Consider the following 19,595-nt stretch of genomic DNA (forward strand, 5'->3'; position numbering starts at 1 on the left):
CCCAAATTGTGTTTGAGATCATGGGGCCGTTTCACAAAGCTGTTCGTAAGTTAAGAGCGACTTTAATAACGACTGGTGATCATCGCCAATGGTGTGTACCATTTACCGCCAGACAGGATCACCAGTCGCTCTTAACTTACGAACAGCTTTATGAAACACCCGCCTGATCAACCCCCTTGGCCAGGTAATCCCGCTGTCTCCACAGGCTAGATTATGAGCGTTGGGCCAGGGACGAAATGATAAACAACAGCTGTGCTATTACGTAAGACTTCTCTGCCTGTAGTAGGACCTTCGGAATGAAATTATTCTATTCGATATTTAATCACGTTTTCAAAGGCATATTGTATTCAGAAATTCAATGTTAGTCCATTTTCAATTTCAAACGAAGAAAATCAACCTCGAAATAAGGAAAGTAAGTGAATAAAAAATGGCGGCATGCTTTGCCGGGGACCACGCTCGGGATTATGTTATCTTCGGACCGAGGTCAAGAAACAGGTGTTTTGATAATTACTTGGGGCAGTAATTGATTGAGAAAAACCATGGAGTAGGTCCATGGAAAAACTGGGGTATACGTGTTCTCAAACAGAGATTTTCGTCATGTGTAAAGGGCTAGCTTCTCCCTCGAGATGGCTCTGAAGCAGGTGGGAAATCAATGTCATGGTGCTGGTGTAAAGTATACAAATAATGTACATCATATTGGGCACTAGTAAAAATATATATACGCATGAGATACCTTTTGAATAGTTCTTACCCATGCTAGGTGTAGCTGTTCAAAGGTAACATGTGAGGGTAATCATTATAATGTCCAAGCTAAGAGTTATGGATTGTATCTGATGTACAAGATAGTGTGATTTGGATCCATGTTACTTGATAAACCTTTGGTGATTGCAATGATGATGATGGTGATGGTGGTGGTGGTGATGATGATGATGTTGATGATGATGATGATGATGATGATAACGATGGTGATGATGGTGGTGGCAGTGGTGGTGGTGATGTTGATGATGATGATGATGATGATAATGATGGTGATGATGGTGGTGGCGGTGGTGGTGGTGGTGGTGGTGGTGATGTTGTTGTGATGATAATTCAAGATGTCATTTCCAAAAGATTGACTCTGGATGTTTTGTTACACATAGTTTTGAATGATTGCCAATAATCCTCTTTCAGATTACCGGAGCATTCTTTGAGGCACTTCCTTCCGCTACCACCCAGCAGGCGGTACTAGCTAGACTGATCGACCTGCAAGTTGACACAAACAGTTCATCTACAGCCAATCATCTGGCAAAGGTCATCAAGAAGGTTTGTAAATAGAGAGAGAGGGGGTAAGGGGAGGGGACAGAAGGTAGGGGTGGGAGATGGAGAAGGGGAGAAAGAGAGAGGAGGAACTGCAGGAGGAGAGATAGAGGGAATAGAGGGTGGGTGGGAGGGAGGGAGAGAAAGCATGATCAGTTATGAGTTTGCCATTTGTCCATTTGTGTGGTATCCTATGAGAAAAGAATTCATGCAGATTTATTTATCTAATTGTGGGTGTATTGTGTCCTAGAAAATTTTATATGGAGACCTACTCAGACCTCACCATTTTCATCAAGGTGCTGTTAAAAGTTGATCTTTAAGAGCAAAAATGTCTTATTGGAATTCCATATATATTTTTTGTTTTGGCATTCAGCTGCCACTGAACGGAACACAGGTTGTGAAAGAGCTTAGTCAGATCACTGCTGGTCAGAAACCTAAGACTGTCAAAGATGCAAGAAGAGTAAGGTAAATCAGCTTTTGTTTGTTTAATTTTATTCTATAGAATTTTTTATTTTGGGCAATTGCATGAAATATGAAGAGAAATTTGTACTCCACTCCAAGAACTGCTCAATCCATGATGAATCAAGAGCTTTATAATCTTTCATATTTACTAGGAAACCGAATGAAATTGTTGAAAATGTCCTACATACAGTGGTGCTAAAAAGTTAATGAACCCCACCAGAAAATGAACATATTCAAAGTGTTCAGGTTCTCCCATGTTTAGAGATCTAATTGGGAAGTCAGGTGATTAAATATAACATTCAATAAAGTTTGCTTCTTTGGGCTCGATGAACATCATAGTGTTGTTGTCTCCATCCAACACTCAACATGAAGGAGTGCATTTTGTGGTGGGGTTCATTAACTTTTGAGCACAACTTTATAGGGGGTCAAACATGTATAATTTGTGTCATTTGGTGTTCAAGGGCATAATATTTTAGTTTCATGCTGCTGTATTTCACATTGATACCATTAAATTTATTAATATTGGGTTGAACCTGGTGGGTGTTTCATAAAGCTGTTCGTTAAGTTACGAACGACTTTACGTATGACTGGAACATGTTCTTAGGTTATAACTCAATTACATAGGGATAAAACATACATGTACATGTAGCATAAGAAAGGATCACCAGTCGTGCGTAAAGTCATTCGTATCTTACGAACAGCTTTATGAAACACCCACCTGGTTATTTCAAATAGTGGAATGTTCTATTTCCCTACTCCACTCATTTGATGTTAATTTTAGGCAAAAGGCAAAGTCCTCCAGCAGCGATGATGCATCGCAGACGGCGTCAAGCGAGGGCCGGAAGTGGCAGAGGGTGATGACGATCTTGGAGAATCTACAACAGAGGAAACTGGGAAAGATGGAAGGCAGGCATACCATTGTACCTGCTCTCTTCAACATCCTCAATCTGTAAGTTCTACGTGGTGTATGGAGGGGAAATGCTGCGTATTGTTGATTTAAAGGGAAATTGGGTCCTGTTAACGGTTAAAATGGTTATGAGGACCCATGTTCTTTGATGTCATTTGAGAAGAATATCATATTAGAAATGTCCATTGTAAACACTGCTTCTGAAGTTCCCATATATTAGCTTCTGATGAAAATTATCTGAAAATTTTTGGCCAAATAGTCATGCCAGGTTTGGAATTTTTTTTGGGAGTGTGTGCAGTACATGTACATCTACCTTTGAAGATATTGAATAAATTTGTTATCAGTTCACTAATCCCCTTATTTGAGATGTCTTTTGTAATGCCTAACACTAATATAGAGGCGCCTTGGGCTTTTTAGAGTTGAACATTATCACAATCAATTGGAATGCACAAATTATCCCAAACTCTTGTTTTTTGAGACCTGTTAATTTTTTTCACATCTGTTTGATTTTGATGCCATTAGGTGTCTAGATCTACCAGCCACTGATCAGGGATCAACTGAATACATCAAGCAACTTCTTCTCACCACCATTCTCAATATCTGTGATCATCTTGGTGATACAGATGGAGAAGAAACAGGTATGACCACTTTAATACCCTTTTTCAGACCATACATTGTCATTGATTTGGTTTGAACAGAAATGCCAGTTGTGGTAACGATCTCAAAATGAGTTCGAACAGAATCCAATGACCACCTAAGTGTGTTTATGTATAAATGAAAAATATGTGCTAAATAGCTCTGGAATAAAATGTGTAATTGCTGAGAAATTAGCAACATAAACACAGAATTCCATCAAATGTCAAATATTTTTCCAAGCAATATTATTTATTACATTGTCCCACATGTGCTTTTCTGTGTACGTTATCATAAGTGTTGTCAGTTTTTCACCTAATTTTTCATGATTTCACAAAAGATCAGTTCATTTTAATGTACCATGGGGGTGTTTCACAAAGATTTACGTATGACTTAAGTCGCACTTAAATGCCAACGCGTACATGATATGCAACGCGCAATCTTATTGATAGATACGCGGTAGTGCGCGTCCTCGTGGCACGATCTGACCAATGCGGTCGAGCCTTTCATACCGTATGCAACTCGGCATTTAAGTGCGACTCTACGTCATACTTAAATCTTTGTGAAACACCCTCCAGATCTAGATCTATGATAATAAGGTAACAAATTAATCTTGATTTTAAAGACATTCTCATGAATAATTTTTTTGCTGTAAGTACATTATATTGCCATTAAAGTGTCACTTTTAGTAACAATGCGAATGTACACTTCACTTCCAAATGGTTTATTCCTTTTTGTCCAATACCCATTTGGTTTCATCCCACGTAGTCTGATCTTATTTTGTCTGCAACCATTGTCGCTCATTGCCATGTTGCATATTGATCATTTTGCCTATATATATCGGACTATATTGCTATAAGCCCATTTCATCAAGACGTATTAATTTTGTGGTCGACAGAATGATCATAGAATGAAATGTGAGCATTTAAGTAGAGGCATTACAATAATGACTTTAGATCCTTAGATCACAAAATAACAATGAGCTCAATAAAGTACTTTTAACTTAATTCACTGTTTCCCAAATGGGAGTCATTGTTATTTTAAAATGAGACTAATTCGTATACCTAGAAAATTAATCAACAGATCATGAATAATCAAGTATTTGAGAAATCATATTAAATATTGAAAATGTGATTTGATATATTATAAAAACCTTCCTATATGTTGTATAACCCTTTGCAATTTTTCAGGTCCACTGATAACAGAAGAGCAATTCAGCGTTGAGTTGGTGGTGCAATGTATTCGCACCTCAGACAATCCCCAAACACACAACCATGCTTTGCTTCTACTGGCTACAGCTGCTAAGCTATTCCCTGTAAGTATAATTGATTTTTTTTCTTGTTTACTACCTTTCATTAAAGTCTTGGTTCACCAGAGCTGCCAAGTAGTACTGATTTTCTGTATTTAGTACTGAAAATAGAGAAGAATACTGATGGTTTCATGCAAAATACTGATTTATAAAGTTTCAGTTTATGTGTTGTCCTATGGTTTTCCTGTGAAAATACTAATTTCCTCACCAAAATACTGATTTTCAGCCTTGAAAATACTGAAATGTTCTTTTTCAGGTTGGCAGCTCTGGTTCACAGAATTCAAATAATCAAGACTGAGTCCACCCATGTGGCTTTTAGCATTCTTTCTTCTTCAATTATAGGAGGTCTGCAAAAAGTTGGAGCTGTGGGGCCCTATGTGCTGTCAGTGCATGCAATAATGTTTCAAAAGGAAACCCAAAAAAATTTTATGTAATAAACGTTATTAAAAAAGTGACAATATGTATTTTCCCTCCATACCTGTCTGACATAAAAGGTTTGCAATTATGATTGCAGGATTAGCTGCAAGGGAAAAATATTTTAGATCCTGAACATGGCCTTATGCAGCAGGAAGAGGGGGGGGGGGCAGTTTCTACAATAAATTTTGAATCCAACCTTTTTTAATGAAAATTTTCACAAAATTCAGCAAAAGTGTGCACAAAATCCTTCAATTTCACTATCAAAAATGCAAACGTGCCCCAATGACAAGCCCAGTTGCTACACTCCCCTACATTCAAGTTTCTTCTAAAAAATTTTCACATCCTGCCCACCCCAGGAAAAATTTCTGTGTATAGCCTTGATCCTGAATGAAGTTAAATGATCCCTTTAAGAGTGATGGGAAAGCTTAAAATTGCATGTGAATTATATTGAGAAATTCAAATAAAAAAAAGTCTAAAGGATAGATTGGAAAGAATGTAGAGTAAACATGAATGGATTGAATTCGCCATTTAATTTTCATTTTCGTGAGGAATCCATGTAATTACAAGCCTTGTTTTCTTGGAGATTTATCTCTTTCATTATCAATTTTCTTTTTTTATACATGCACTGTGTTAAGCAGCCGTTAACCTTGTTTTGTTGGTGATGGAAAGAGGAGAAAATTATGTACTTGTTTATTGTTTACAGCATTTTGTGTCTCATGTTATTTTGGACATAAAACTCAATCTTGAACAGGAAATTAGGTTACGCTGCCATCCCAGAAAAGAGATCATGTTTAGTAATTGCAGAGACTTACGCTGGGACTGCTGAAAACGTGTTTGCCAAAGACTAGAGCCCAGCGCACACTATATGACGCAATTTGCACTAAGGTCCGATTGCAACGAAATTGCAGCATATGCGCCAACCTGCAACGCTCTGTAGCTGTGATCCAACATTTTGCAGAAAAATTATAGTTTCAGATATTTGACATGTCCAATCTTCGTGTGCTTTTGATAATTTGAGGCAATCAGGTTTGTCGTAGACAATGACATCATGACCAATTTTCTGCACCACTAATAAACGCAAAGAGAAACTGGCCAAAATCATGGTCATTCTTCTGGCTTGGCTGCTACGAGTCTTACCCGGTCACTTGATTAGGGTGTTGATCTTTATCTCCATGCAACCTGACATAATAAAAAATTGAAAAAAGATGTCTTCTTTGACTGGCCTAATTCAGAGATGCCAACCCTCCTGATTTCATCGGGAGGCTCCCGAAAATTCATCCCAACTCCCGCCCTTAAGATTACCATCCTTATCCTCCCGAAATTACGATTTTTTTGCATTGATCAAATTGGATTGGAAGGACATGTATCGTCTGCTAACTTTAGCATGTAGTAACTCCATTACGTTCGCTGCTACTAAATTCTGTGTGAAAAGGAGACAAATAAGGAGCAGCGAAAAGCTGGTGTATGTGATATGCCCAACAGGAATCCACTGTGCACCAGGCCGGTAGGCCCGGCTAACTTCGCGAGGCGTGTGCGCTCGCGGCCACTGGATTTGTCGAGTCGTGCGTTGGAATATCGGTGTGTGATTTCGGCGTATTGATGGGTTGATATTGACACGAAATGGTGGAAAATCAACAAAAGAAGACCAAGAAATGGTCTCAGAAGTATAAGACTGAATACAGTCTCCAGTACCTGTGTGTTCGGAAGTCGGAAAGAGGAATTTACCATGCATTTTGCGCAATTTGCAGCGTGGACATTTCAGTTTAGCAGGGAGGTCGTGATGATAAATCGGAAGCACTTTCGTTCGGGAGCAAAAGGCATAGGCCTACGGACATTGCGATGACAAGATCTTCAAGCTCCACTAGTACCCTGTTGTCTTTATTTCACCAAGCAAGGGACCAGTGCTGAGCTTTTCTTTACTGGATTTATAGTGGAACATAACCTGCCTATAGCCGATAGTGATAATTCATCCTTATTATTGTTGTTGAACAGGTACTTCTTTTGTCATGTTTGTCCCCTCATTTTTTATTTACATGTGTAAATGCATATTTGATATTTTTAATGTTAAAAAAGTGGGAACAATGTTTATTTCAAAACATGTGAAATGCCCCAAAATAAGGGTCAGATTGCACCAGAGAGCATCTAGAAACCCAGAGCTTACCTGGACCCCGGCCGCAAGGGTCGAGCGCTCCGCGCTCGAGATGTGCGCTATGCACACATAATTTGGTGGCGGTTACAAATCCTCCCTAATTCTGATTTCCAAAAGTTGGCATCTCTGCTAATTTGGTCTTAATGCTTCAGAGCTGGAGTTGATATTTCGTCAAGATTAAATTTCATTTGACATTAAAAGTCTGAAATGAGCATGTTTTAACCCCCAAATCTGGGATGAATTTGCAACTGACAGATGGCAAAAAAAAACATATGCATCGAATAGGCCCTGCATCAGTTCATGGAGGAGGCGCCATGGAGATGCAGCGTGTTGCAGAGTCGTTGCAATATGTGTATTGACCTTTGATGCAATTGCACTGAGATCCGATTGACAACTTGTACCAATCGGATCTTAGTGCAATAGCATTGTGTGCTTGGGCTTTACTTCATGGAAGAAGGATGCTTGTCATTTCTGTACAAGATGAAATGAATGTGTTTGGTATGCTACAAGGAAGAACATTTTCTGTATACAGTAGTTTATAAAATTGCCCAAGTGCCACCTTTGCATGAATGAATGAATGAATCAATCAATCAATAGGTGGATGGGTGAGTGAGTGAGCAAGTGGATTTATAAATATAAGAATTATAGAACACAAAAATGAGCAAGTGAGTGGATGGATGGGGGTTGGATGCATGATTGAGAGAGAGAGAGAATGACTGATTACATGACCATATGAATGAGGTAACAAAGGAATCAGCCAATAAATCAATCACTTTAATTTGAAATTTGTGAAAAATACTACTTCATTTTTTAACATATTTGATTCTCATCTTTTTGTTTGGGTAGGGGAGGTGGGGCTAATTTGCAGAATTTCTAAGACTACATAAAACATAGATCTGCATTTTTTCAAGCACTCTACTTGTTATTACAAAAATCATGAGAAATGCTTCTCCTCTTTTTTGAGACCTTAACAAATATCTAACACTTCTTTTAGCAGAAATCCAGTGTGCTTTGCATTTAGGTTTCTTACATTTCCTCTTGTTTTGTTTATGATAAATGTGAGAATAAGCAATGAAAAGATGCCTGCTAGATCCATTTCTGAAAGACACAGCTCTGTTTTTGTTAAGGTGCCTTATCTCCTTGTCCTTTCCATTCTATCTCTCCATCAACCAACACTTCTGTCACTCCACCATAAGCAGAATTATATGACACCTAAATAGATCCTTGTGATTTGATTGGTTGTTCGATATCATTCATTCAGTCCATTTGCAATGACGTCATCAACAGCGCATTTTTTGGATCCATACGATTTTGCCCATGGCATGCGCGCACTGAGACTGCAGCTCATAGACAAATATGCATGTTGTAATGACGTAACAATCAACAGACCGAACTCGCACTGCATGAGCATGTTTTGCATCAAAATTCGTGCCCGGAATTCACATGGAAAAAAAAATCAATTTTTAGGTGTCATATAAACCAAATAATGAATGTTTTTCATTCGTGCAATGGACAGAATACTTCATTCGGTGAAAGATGAAATAATTGAGGCGTAGCCTCGTTGAATGGATCATTTCATCTTTCACCTAATTAAATATTCTGTCCATTGCACTCATAAACATTATTTGTATACTATTTATCAAAATCATATTACGAACACTTGAATCTCTTTGTCTTTAAATCTTTAATTGTTTCTCTTCAACTGTGATCACAAAACATAAAAATTTTACACTTATTCCAACCAAAATGAACATGTAAAGAAATATACCAGCACTATTATCATAACACCTGTATTATTCATTAAAGCTGTTTAAGTTTACATAACCATAACAATTCTTTGGAACAAAGAATAACAATACATAATAGACAATAACCACTGGAATGCCACGTGCAGAAATAAATAACTGAATAACTGTATACCAAATACATCTGGAAGATGAGTACAACAGTCATATTTGAACCATGGTGTAGGTGAACATGTAAAGAAATATACTCATATTATACATTTGGAAGATAAATGAAAAGATTAAAAAAATACATTCAAACCATGGTTTTATTTACAGGAAATTGGAATTCATCAAAAGGCAATGTTTGTATTTAATGAAGCACTTTTTGGTATTTCAATAAAAAAATGATGTACAGAAAAAGCACCATTGCAAATATATAAATATCAACTCTTAACTATTCACTCCTAATTTCTGTCAGGCGATAAATCTTTCATTTTTCCTTGTTAAATTCTATGTTATTACTCATTTTTTAAGGTCTGCATTGTGTTATGATTACATGAATTTATGACCAAATTGTACTGATTTTCTTTTCTTTCTTTAGTTGTTTCTTTCATTTTCTTTCATTCTTTGACCTTTCTCCATATATATATTTCTTTCTGTCAATCTTCCTATTCATACATCTATTTTCTATCAATATATATCTTTCCTTCATATGTAAATAAACTATATCTATCCTTGTAAGTTAACTAACAAACTATTCAATTTAAACACTATATGTATTTGCATTCTTTTTCTAATCCTTGAAGCTTTATACAGGAATAACATCGGCATCCTACTGACTTTGCAACATTCTTGTTGCAATGGAAAATTCTACTAAACCATGAATTTGAATTTCACCATCAATTGCCTTTTTTCCCACAGCACAATCCATGTCCAATTTGGGGTGTGTATGGGTGCATTGATGAACATGCACTATCACACACAGTACGAAGCATGGAGCTACAACATGCACATTCATCACTGCTTGGCCATGTGCCAGCACAACATACTGATAACTCATGAGCAAATTACATGGCACTGACTTACATGTACATACACTGTAGGACTGTAGAGCGTGGGCTTTTCTCAAGCCCTCAATACAAGGCACTTTCAATACAATAAATGTAAAAATGAAAGCTCTATTCTTATGAAGTTGCCAACTAGTCTTGATTTTCAGTAATTAGTAAGTGAAAAATGAGAATACGTCTGATGGTTTCATGCAAAATACAGATGTCTAAAGTTTAGTTTTACATGTATGTGTTGCCCAATGCTATTTCTTTGATAATACTGATTTCCTCATCAAAATACTGATTTCAGCCTTTAAAATACTGAAATATACTTGTTCATATCAGCAGCTCTGCTCTCATCTAACAGCTCAATCGATCGGTGGGATTTTGTTATCATTGACATGTACCCTTAAAATGCTTTTTTCTCTCACATTGCTGAAAATGGTCATAGAGAATGCAGGCTTTCAGTTGAATTTGCATTGCCCGTTGAAGATAAAACAAAATGTGCAAATGAAAGTAATTTGGAAGACTACTCTACATACATGTATTTTCTTTATCATTATTATTCATCTGGCAAAATGAAAATTACATAAAGAATACATACAATTCAAATATCAAAGAATGAACAATAGGAATAGAAATTAACCACTGGAATGCCAGTGGGCAGAAAAGGTTAACTGAATAAATGTGACAGTAGGGGAAGGCGGGGTAAGTTGAGCATAGGGGCAAGTTGAGCCACCAGCCGCAGGCCGATAATGAATGAGTCAGACATTGTAGTGGTGTCATGTATTGATGACCCATAGCATAACCCCTAACCCCACCACATTGTTTCCAACTTTGAAACAAAAAGTAGTTTTTTAGAGGGAAAAATGTGAATTTCAGCCAAAAAAGTATAAAAGAATGTGAAATAGATAAGTGCTTTATAAACACACACGTCTTTAAATATAATAAAGACATGATAACAACATTATTAGTCCAGGTATGGATCTTCATTCTTGTCATAGTCTTTTATATGATGGATGCATAATAAATGTGTGGATACAAAATTATCGCACTAAGTTCGGACTGGGGTAAGTTGAGCCAAACAGCATGGGGCAAGTTGAGCCATGGTAATTCCTATGGTAATGTATCTTAAAAAACAAACAAACCATAAAAATCGATTGAAATGCAGGCTGGAAGGAGCAAATTTACATGACTGCTCTTTTCCTTTTACAGGATGTTAGTATTTATAGAGAATTAGCAAGTGAAAAGACTATAAACAAAAAATTGACATGCTGGTTCTCCCCATACATTTTGTACATAGTTTTTGTGGCTCAACTTACCCCAGAAGGTGGCTCAAACTTACCCCATATATGGGGCAAGTTGAGCCATTTGACATCGGTTTTTTCAAAGGTCACGATGACTTTCAGTGTTGGGGTAGAAATTTATATATAGGTGGAAAATATTTCAGAAGAATGAAATTTCAAAGCAAGGTACTTATTTCGACAAGATTATTAGTCATATCAATTCTGACACGCAAAAAGTAAAAACTGTCACAACTTACCCCGCCTTCCCCTACACCTTCCAACCAAAATGCCTCATTTCCAGTGGCTATAAACACTTTGGGGGGACCTGCAATGTCCTTAACAATATCATAACTGAATAAGTTATGAGTGAATAAGTTATGAGTAAATACGTAACTATACATCTTAGGTATCAAGAGTAGAATAAATGTGCAAATTAGATTCAATTTAATTCTGATTAGAAAATTTAGTGACATAGAAGACAACAGAAAACTATTTACTTTTCATGAAAATGGAACGGATGATAAAGTTTAAAACAAAGACTCTGAGGCAATGAAAGACATGTCATGTTAGTTATTGAATTGACTAGGTGCATTTTAAATATTCACCTATTTAACCCTTGATCCTTGATCTCCCAGGGTATTTTGATTCTTGTCATTCCGGGGGGGATTATGGTCCCCCCCCCCGTAAGATCTCAGCCGCGGATTGCGCGATCTCAACGAAAATTTGCATGATAGTAGAGAATGATGTAATCTACGCAGTCGCATTGGTAAATATCACCGAATTCATATATTTTTATTTTATTGGAATTAATTATGCTAATTTATTCATTTTATTCACTAAATAAAGCTCCTAGAATGCTATTTTTGGGTGAAAATATTTTTAATAGCGTTCCTAACGATTTGAATGAAAAAAATTCTGGTACTAAGACCGATTTCTTATGTATTTTATTGCTATTTAAATTTCTTATGTATTTCTTTGTTTATTTACTTTTTTTTTTTTTTTTTTTCGATGGAAATCGTTCCAGACTTAATTCTGATCATAAACAAGGCAAAATTAATTAAGTTTAATCAGTAAAAGTAGAAATAATGATACAATTATGAATTTTGGCTAAATACACAATTTGCATTGGATTTGAAATCACGTTTATGAGCAATTTTGGGTCTGACATGCACTTACATAATGTTGCATAATAATAACAAATTTGGTCTCAAATTTGCGTGAGACTTGAAAACAAAAAGTCAGTGAGCGGCAAGGTCAAAAAAATTTGCGCAGGAGATATATTGCGAAAATTGTTGAGGGGAGCATTATGCCCCCCCCCCCCTTCCAGGGAAAATTAGGGTTAAAATAATGCTAATAATAGTGCTTTTGTAGTTAGAATCATCATCATTGCCTTTGCATTTCTATTTGCCCTGTTGGATAATATAAGCTATTATCACCCGTATCAGACATCTGAGCTGGTCATTTACAAAACCGTATTGCCCTACATTTTCTGAATATCGGGAAGGGTAGGTATATTGTTTGTATTTTCCTCGGTCTCAGTGCGCGTATTTACTTTGCATGCAGAGACGAAGCAAAATATACCTTTGTATTTTCCCTGGTCTCACATCCGGGAATTTGTGGATGCGTATAAAGAGATACGCTTCATAAGGATCCGCCCACCAACAATATACGTCATAATAAAGACAACGCTGAATCCGAGCGCTTGCAAGTACGTCATAATGGTAAAGTGCAGAGTCTAGACCGATATTAACATGACACAATAGAACTCTATTTTTAAAAGAAATATCCCCTTTATCATGATTTTTGCTCTAGATATCTGATTTGGATGATAATAAAAATATTGACTGGCTCTTCTTTCGGGGAACATCAAATATATTGCCCTTAAATGACCCATATTGCCCTCGTCTAAAGACTCGGGCCAATATGATTCATTTGCTGGCAATATATTTGATGTTCCCCTCAAGGCCAGTCAATATTATATAATTATCACCCGTATCAGACATCTGAGCTGGTCATTTACAAAACCGTATTGCCCTACATTTTCTGAATATCGGGAAGGGTAGGTATATTGTTTGTATTTTTCTCGGTCTCAGTGCGCGTATTTACTTTGCATGCAGAGACGAAGCAAAATATACCTTTGTATTTTCCCTGGTCTCACATCCGGGAATTTGTGGATGCGTATAAAGAGATACGCTTCATAAGGATCCGCCCACCAACAATATACGTCATAATAAAGACAACGCTGAATCCGAGCGCTTGCAAGTACGTCATAATGGTAAAGTGCAGAGCCTATAGACCGATATTAACATGACACAATAGAACTCTATTTTTAAAAGAAATATCCCCATTATCATGATTTTTGCTCTAGATATCTGATTTGGATGATAATAAAAATATTGACTGGCTCTTCTTTCGGGGAACATCAAATATATTGCCCTTAAATGACCCATATTGCCCTCGTCTAAAGACTCGGGCCAATATGATTCATTTGCTGGCAATATATTTGATGTTCCCCTCAAGGCCAGTCAATATTATATAATTGTTACATGATGGGCTGAACAGTAACACCAAAATATTCTTAGTACATTGATGGTCATATGAAAGGCCAAAATCATTGCAATATGTGGGAAGTTACCATACCATTCATTAATTTTACTATTTCGATGTCTATCCATATGGTTCAAATTCAACACTGTTTGATCATATGTAATTACTAATTTTTACACATTTTAGTTTTAAGGGTATCTTAGCCGATTTCGTAATAAATATCTGCATAAAGGTTAAGCATTGAAAAATAAAAGAAACATTATATACATAGCACAAGAAATAATATTGCAGTGATGTCCTCTGCAGAAGTTTGCAACTGTCATAAATTAAAAAGAACAAGAACATAATACAATTGATATTTCACACACATACAAGCTAACAATGCTGCAAAACTGATTCAAATCATTTTTTTAACATCCATTCGAACGGAAGTTAAGGTCTAATATATTGCCACTTAAGAGTGGCATTTGATGTTGTTGGTCACATTGGGCATTTAAAACATCCAAATTTGGCTTTGATGTCATTTTTTGTCCAAAACAATATCTAGCTCTTAATTGTATGTTTGCAATGAACTGGAACTTGCAACCAAGTTTGATTAAGTACCAAATTTGCATATATGTACATGTACTTCCATTGCTTTAGCATGCACCAGAGTCCCGTAACACAAAGCTTAGCAATGATCGTAGAACATTTTTTTTACGATTGATTGCATTGACTACAATGTACAATCAATTCTAAAAATCAAGTGTACAATTAATTGCTAACCTTTGTGCTACAGTACCCAGAAAGTTTTGCATATTTCAATTTCTAAATTTATTGACCTGCAAACATCTTTTATTCACTTGATTAATTTGAACAATATCTGATTTTGTGTGCCCCTTCAGTATTATGCTGGTATGAACAGGGGTCACTGTATGAAACAATATACACAATAACAAACAGAAAAGAATACATATACATGTAACTTTTGGAATACAAAAAGCTTGCAAATTTACAATTCAGATTCATTATAGTACTTAAAATTACATGTAATACAGTCAACAGATTTTCCTAATGAGTGTGAGTACTGAATATCATGGGAAGGTTGTTGTCCTGTGTGACTGAAAATTGAATGCTACAATTGAGACATGTTTGAGTAAAAAAAAATACATTTTTTTTTCTATTTGATACCCTGAATATTTGTTTTTCGCATAATACAACAATGCTTTATTTGTTTACTATTAATATTACTCTTTTTTACTGTTTTTTCATTAATAATAATTAAAAAAAACATATTTGTAAAGCGCAGCTTTTATATGAGTATATTAAAAGTGGGCTTGTTGGTACAGGTATTTATTTTTTTTCTTGAACAAATTAATCAGCAGCAATGTGATTATGATGCCACATATAATTATAAGTGCAGTCACATTGTGGTTGCTGATATATCGTACCTTAATGAGAGGGATTGTTATAGTCATTAGGGTGAAGCTGGAGCTATCTTCATTGTTGATCGTGACTGTGGAAATGTCTGATGGTGTTGATGTTGATGTTGTCGTTTTTGGACAAGGATTGTTGCTCTCATCATCTGCCAGAAAAAGGAAACTATCTGCACATTCACATCTTTCTTTTACTTCATCCAGGATAGAAACACAACAAAACACTGACCCAAATTTTCTAACCAAGATTGTTTGTTCCAACAGGTTGCCCGATTTTTGTGGATTGGTGAGTGGGGGCATCCATTCACCTTTCTGGTAGCATTCAATCTTCCCTATTTGATTCCCAATGTCAGCTGTACAGTCCAGGGACGTCCAGTTTCCACCCTTATCATTACTTTCAACACATACTGCCTTTCCCGGAGGGTAGGTGACCTCAAGCCAAATTCTCCGGGTAAGATCATCTAATATCATCCCATCCTTGTATACAAACAAGATGTATGTCCCCTGATCATCTATGATTAGATTACTTATGGTCAGATCTACAGAACATTCATTTGTATCATTTTCATTTTTGATTGTAAATCGATTGACCTGAGATTTCAGCAGTAATGGTGATGAATCACTTGATCGATAAAATGGCAGTCTATTTGACTGCTGTAGTGTCACTTGTGATGTGTTACAAGTGTATGGGAATGTAAGTTTAGCATCCTGCCCTTCTGTTCTTGTTAATTGTGTGGATTCACATCCAAAAAGACTTGTTACTAAAATAAAGAAAATCAATGCATCCATCCAGGAAAAAAGCTTTGAAATATTCATCTTAAATCAAGGTTAGACTCATACACAATTGTAAGGTTTTACTTAAAAGGGGGAGCACAGATTATATCAATAGATGAGTCTTTATAAAAAGCAGCTTATAAGTTTCACCATTGACCTCAAAATCCGACTTGTATGACTTGAACAGCAAACCTTGTGATAGACAGCCGATGATGCTGATTTGTCAACTGAATAGCTTCAAGTAACAGCAAGTAACAGCAAAAGGGCCCGATTCAGTCTGCAAACTTAAGTCAATCCACAGAGCTGTAATATAGAATTAAGACATGATGTATGTATTTCAGATGGAAGATTCAATGACATGACAATATTAACTTACCAGTAGTGAGACATTCTTTCATCCATAAACATTGGCCAAGATAATAATTTGAAATACTAATAATTATATACAAAATGAAAGCATATCATCTTATCTCTGGAAAAAGTAAGAAATATTTTAAGGTGTAATTTTTTTACACACTTAAAAGAATTGAAGTTCTGAATCATGAAATTTATTCTAATTGTGGATTAAAGTGATTGGTTAACATTGGTTTGACTTTAAAAAAATCTGAGCTAGAAGGTGACACTTGTCACCTGTGTCTGTGATAGGTTATAAAAATGAAGCCCAGAAAAAATAATTATTTAGTGCTTCAAAAATTGAAATATTAAGTGACCGGAAACACCATCTTAATTTCATCCCATACACTTATGTGTACTATTTTGGTGTCTATAAGATGCCTATTTACAAAATCAGGATTTGCCTTGTAATTTTAGCTTTTCATTCTCAATAATGGTTGTTTTCAGGGTTTATCAGTTCTAATACATGCACTTGTACACATGTTTCATCTTGGTTTGAGAATTTTTTAAATCAGCTGCTCACAAAGTTAAACAATACCTTTAATATAGGGGAAAGGGTTTGCACTAATAGAATAGGGGAGTGGTGGGATTTTGAATTGGGCAAAATTCGAAATTATTTCGTTCCAAACAATCTGTCTTTTTTTTAAGTGTTATGCCTAATTTTCTTATCAAATTTACATTTTGCTATATTGCTATTTAATGTCAATCTTTAATTATCCTTGTCATTTAAAAAAAAAATTCTCTAAAATTTCTTAATGAATTTTTTTGGGTGGGGACAAACACTTATTTCAGTTAGCTTGATTATTTAAGCTTGTTTTAGTGCCACCCTTTTCCCCCTTCATCCTTTTTTTTTTCTTTTAATATTTTTCTTACTCTGTCTCCCTCTTTTTTTTTGGGGGGGGGGTCTTTAGTGCTGACCCTTAGGCCATCTGGATCTGCCTGAATTGAAATTTTAACTGAACAAAAAAAATGGGGGACCTGCCCCTGTATGTGAAAAAATACTCAAATACTGTCACAAATACATTTAAATGTAACATAAGAGTTTTAGTCTATAATTTCCTCAACATGACAAAAAGATGATTTAAATGTGAGTTTTAATAATGAGCTGCCTATTTGACAGCTTGCAAGAGCTCAAATCATTGCAGGCATATTTTTAGATATATGGTTGAAACCATGATTCCGGGTATTTGCAAATGAATATGAGTAGCTAGTATCCTAGATGTTCACTGATTTTCAAGCTCTGTGAAGTTGATAATTGTGGGATTGACATTCAATAGTTATACATGAGAAGATATACAATTAACCTTTTCAAGATGGCTGCCTTGGGTAGTGAGTCAGCAAAAATTAGCTAACTGCTCATGTTACAGCATATGTATAGCAGTGTGTGTGTGTGTGAGTATACACTGAGTCTGTAAGAATGCACGTCCCTGGCTATTGATAGGGTGAATACCTTGTCTGATCCAGCTTTCATAATCCAGATTGTAAAGATCATTTCAACCTCAAAGAAATGCATGAAAACTTACCTTGTGATAGAGTTCAAAATTGATGTAGTTAACAAAGATACACTAATAGCATTCATCCAATTTTGATTCCCTGGTCAAATCTACAAGATGTAGGTACGGGTTTTTGCACACGTACGCACTGACCCGGTTCTCTTCTCTAGATCAATCTTCCCCCGGTTATCCGAGATTGCATTTTCCGTATACACATAAATGTTATTTGACGTCGCATCTAACTCTTGGGATTCTTGTCAATTACTCCTTTAATTTATCATTGCATATATGTGAACTTTTTTTCTCTCCTTTCTTTAATGTGCCTTTGGCACCCTGCTGAGTAAAATTGGCGCATGATAAAGATTCTATTATGTTCCCATTGATATGATATCAGCACGCTCATTAAAGTAGATACCTATACAAAAAGAGCGCTTGTCACACTGCAAGCTATCCAAGACAGATGAATGGATATGCATAATATAGGTCAGGGCCGGGTCATGCAGAATGGACTGGGAAAAGTCCCTTGATATGTTCCAATGCAGTCAAAGTTAAAATGATACAATAGTACAGCAGGGCTACAGCATCTAAAAAGTGAGATAGATTCATGCATATAATGCTAACTGGTTCACTTGGCATAACGTTTATACACTGTAGGTTGGCCAGATTCGTCTTTATTTTTATGCCCCCACAGACGAAGTCCAGAGGTAGCCCCTGTCCGGCTGTCCGTCCGTCCCCCACTTGGTTTCCGAGCAATAACTCAAAAAATATGTAATTGATTTAAAAAAAAATTTTGGTGTGTAGGTAGATGACATCAAAATACAGGCTAAGTTCGAATTCGGATTCCGCAGGTCAAAGGTCACAGCTCATTTAATATGCGAGTTGGTTTCCACATGATAACTTATGAAATGTGCAACAGATTTTTTTTTTATGGAAAAGAAGAATTTACAAACAAAATATATATTAAGAAGATTTTTTTTTAAAAGGGTGGTGCAAATTTGTGTAAAAACTATTAATTTGTGCATTGACTTCCCAACAATTTCAGTAGAGAGGTGAACCTGTTTCATCTTTCTCACACTTGAGACAAGTCGTTCAGCATTGCCAGATGCCAATTGTGTACGGATACTGAATTAAAGGAAATCATAATATTCATGTAGCTTTAAATTTGTATATAAATATGATAAAAATCCATTCTGATTCAGGAGTGTGCATTATTAAAGAAACTTTTTGGAAGAATAATACTAGAATTTTTCTGATTATTGAAAATCATTGGAATTTGCCAAATTATCTGTTGTGGAATGGTCATGTTGGAACTGAAAATTGATGTTGATAAAAATTGATATGTTGCAGTAAATCAGGGGAGCGTTTCATTAAAATACTTTTTATCTGACAAGTCCAGTTTTATCCGACAATCACCATAGTAACTGTACTTCTCAGCCAATAAAATTCAAGGAAACTTTTCAGATTCGACAACTTGTCAGACTAAAGTATTGATGAAATGCTCCCCAGAAGTGAGATCTGAGTAACCATGTTTATGTTATAACCTTTTCATTCTGACTTTTGGGAGCATGTACATGTATAGCTGTCTTCATGTTCATGAGAGCAAGTTTCTCCTGTCAGGATTGTACATGTAGTCAAAGTGCCCAAATACTTATTTGATGTTACGTTGATCCAGGGTATACTTAGTCTCCAAATAATCTTTTCTTCCTTTCTTTTAAGAGCATTCATCTTCATGATCATGGGA

At 36.0% G+C, this 19,595-nt stretch overlaps 1 protein-coding gene across 2 annotated transcripts in view; it reads left to right on the plus strand.

The window, feature by feature from the left end:
- LOC121423481 (HEAT repeat-containing protein 1-like) overlaps positions 1–19,595 on the plus strand; it is an 82,258-nt gene that overhangs the window by 42,526 nt on the left and 20,137 nt on the right. For both annotated transcript variants that reach the window (XM_041618830.1, XM_041618829.1), the window contains exons 23-27: positions 1,171–1,302; positions 1,670–1,761; positions 2,540–2,707; positions 3,188–3,303; positions 4,489–4,613. In XM_041618830.1, coding sequence (XP_041474764.1) covers positions 1,171–1,302; positions 1,670–1,761; positions 2,540–2,707; positions 3,188–3,303; positions 4,489–4,613 — 633 coding nt within the window. The remainder of the gene's footprint in view (positions 1–1,170; positions 1,303–1,669; positions 1,762–2,539; positions 2,708–3,187; positions 3,304–4,488; positions 4,614–19,595) is intronic.

This window comes from Lytechinus variegatus, chromosome 11 (assembly GCF_018143015.1).
Source record: "Lytechinus variegatus isolate NC3 chromosome 11, Lvar_3.0, whole genome shotgun sequence".
NCBI lineage: Eukaryota > Metazoa > Echinodermata > Echinoidea > Temnopleuroida > Toxopneustidae > Lytechinus > Lytechinus variegatus.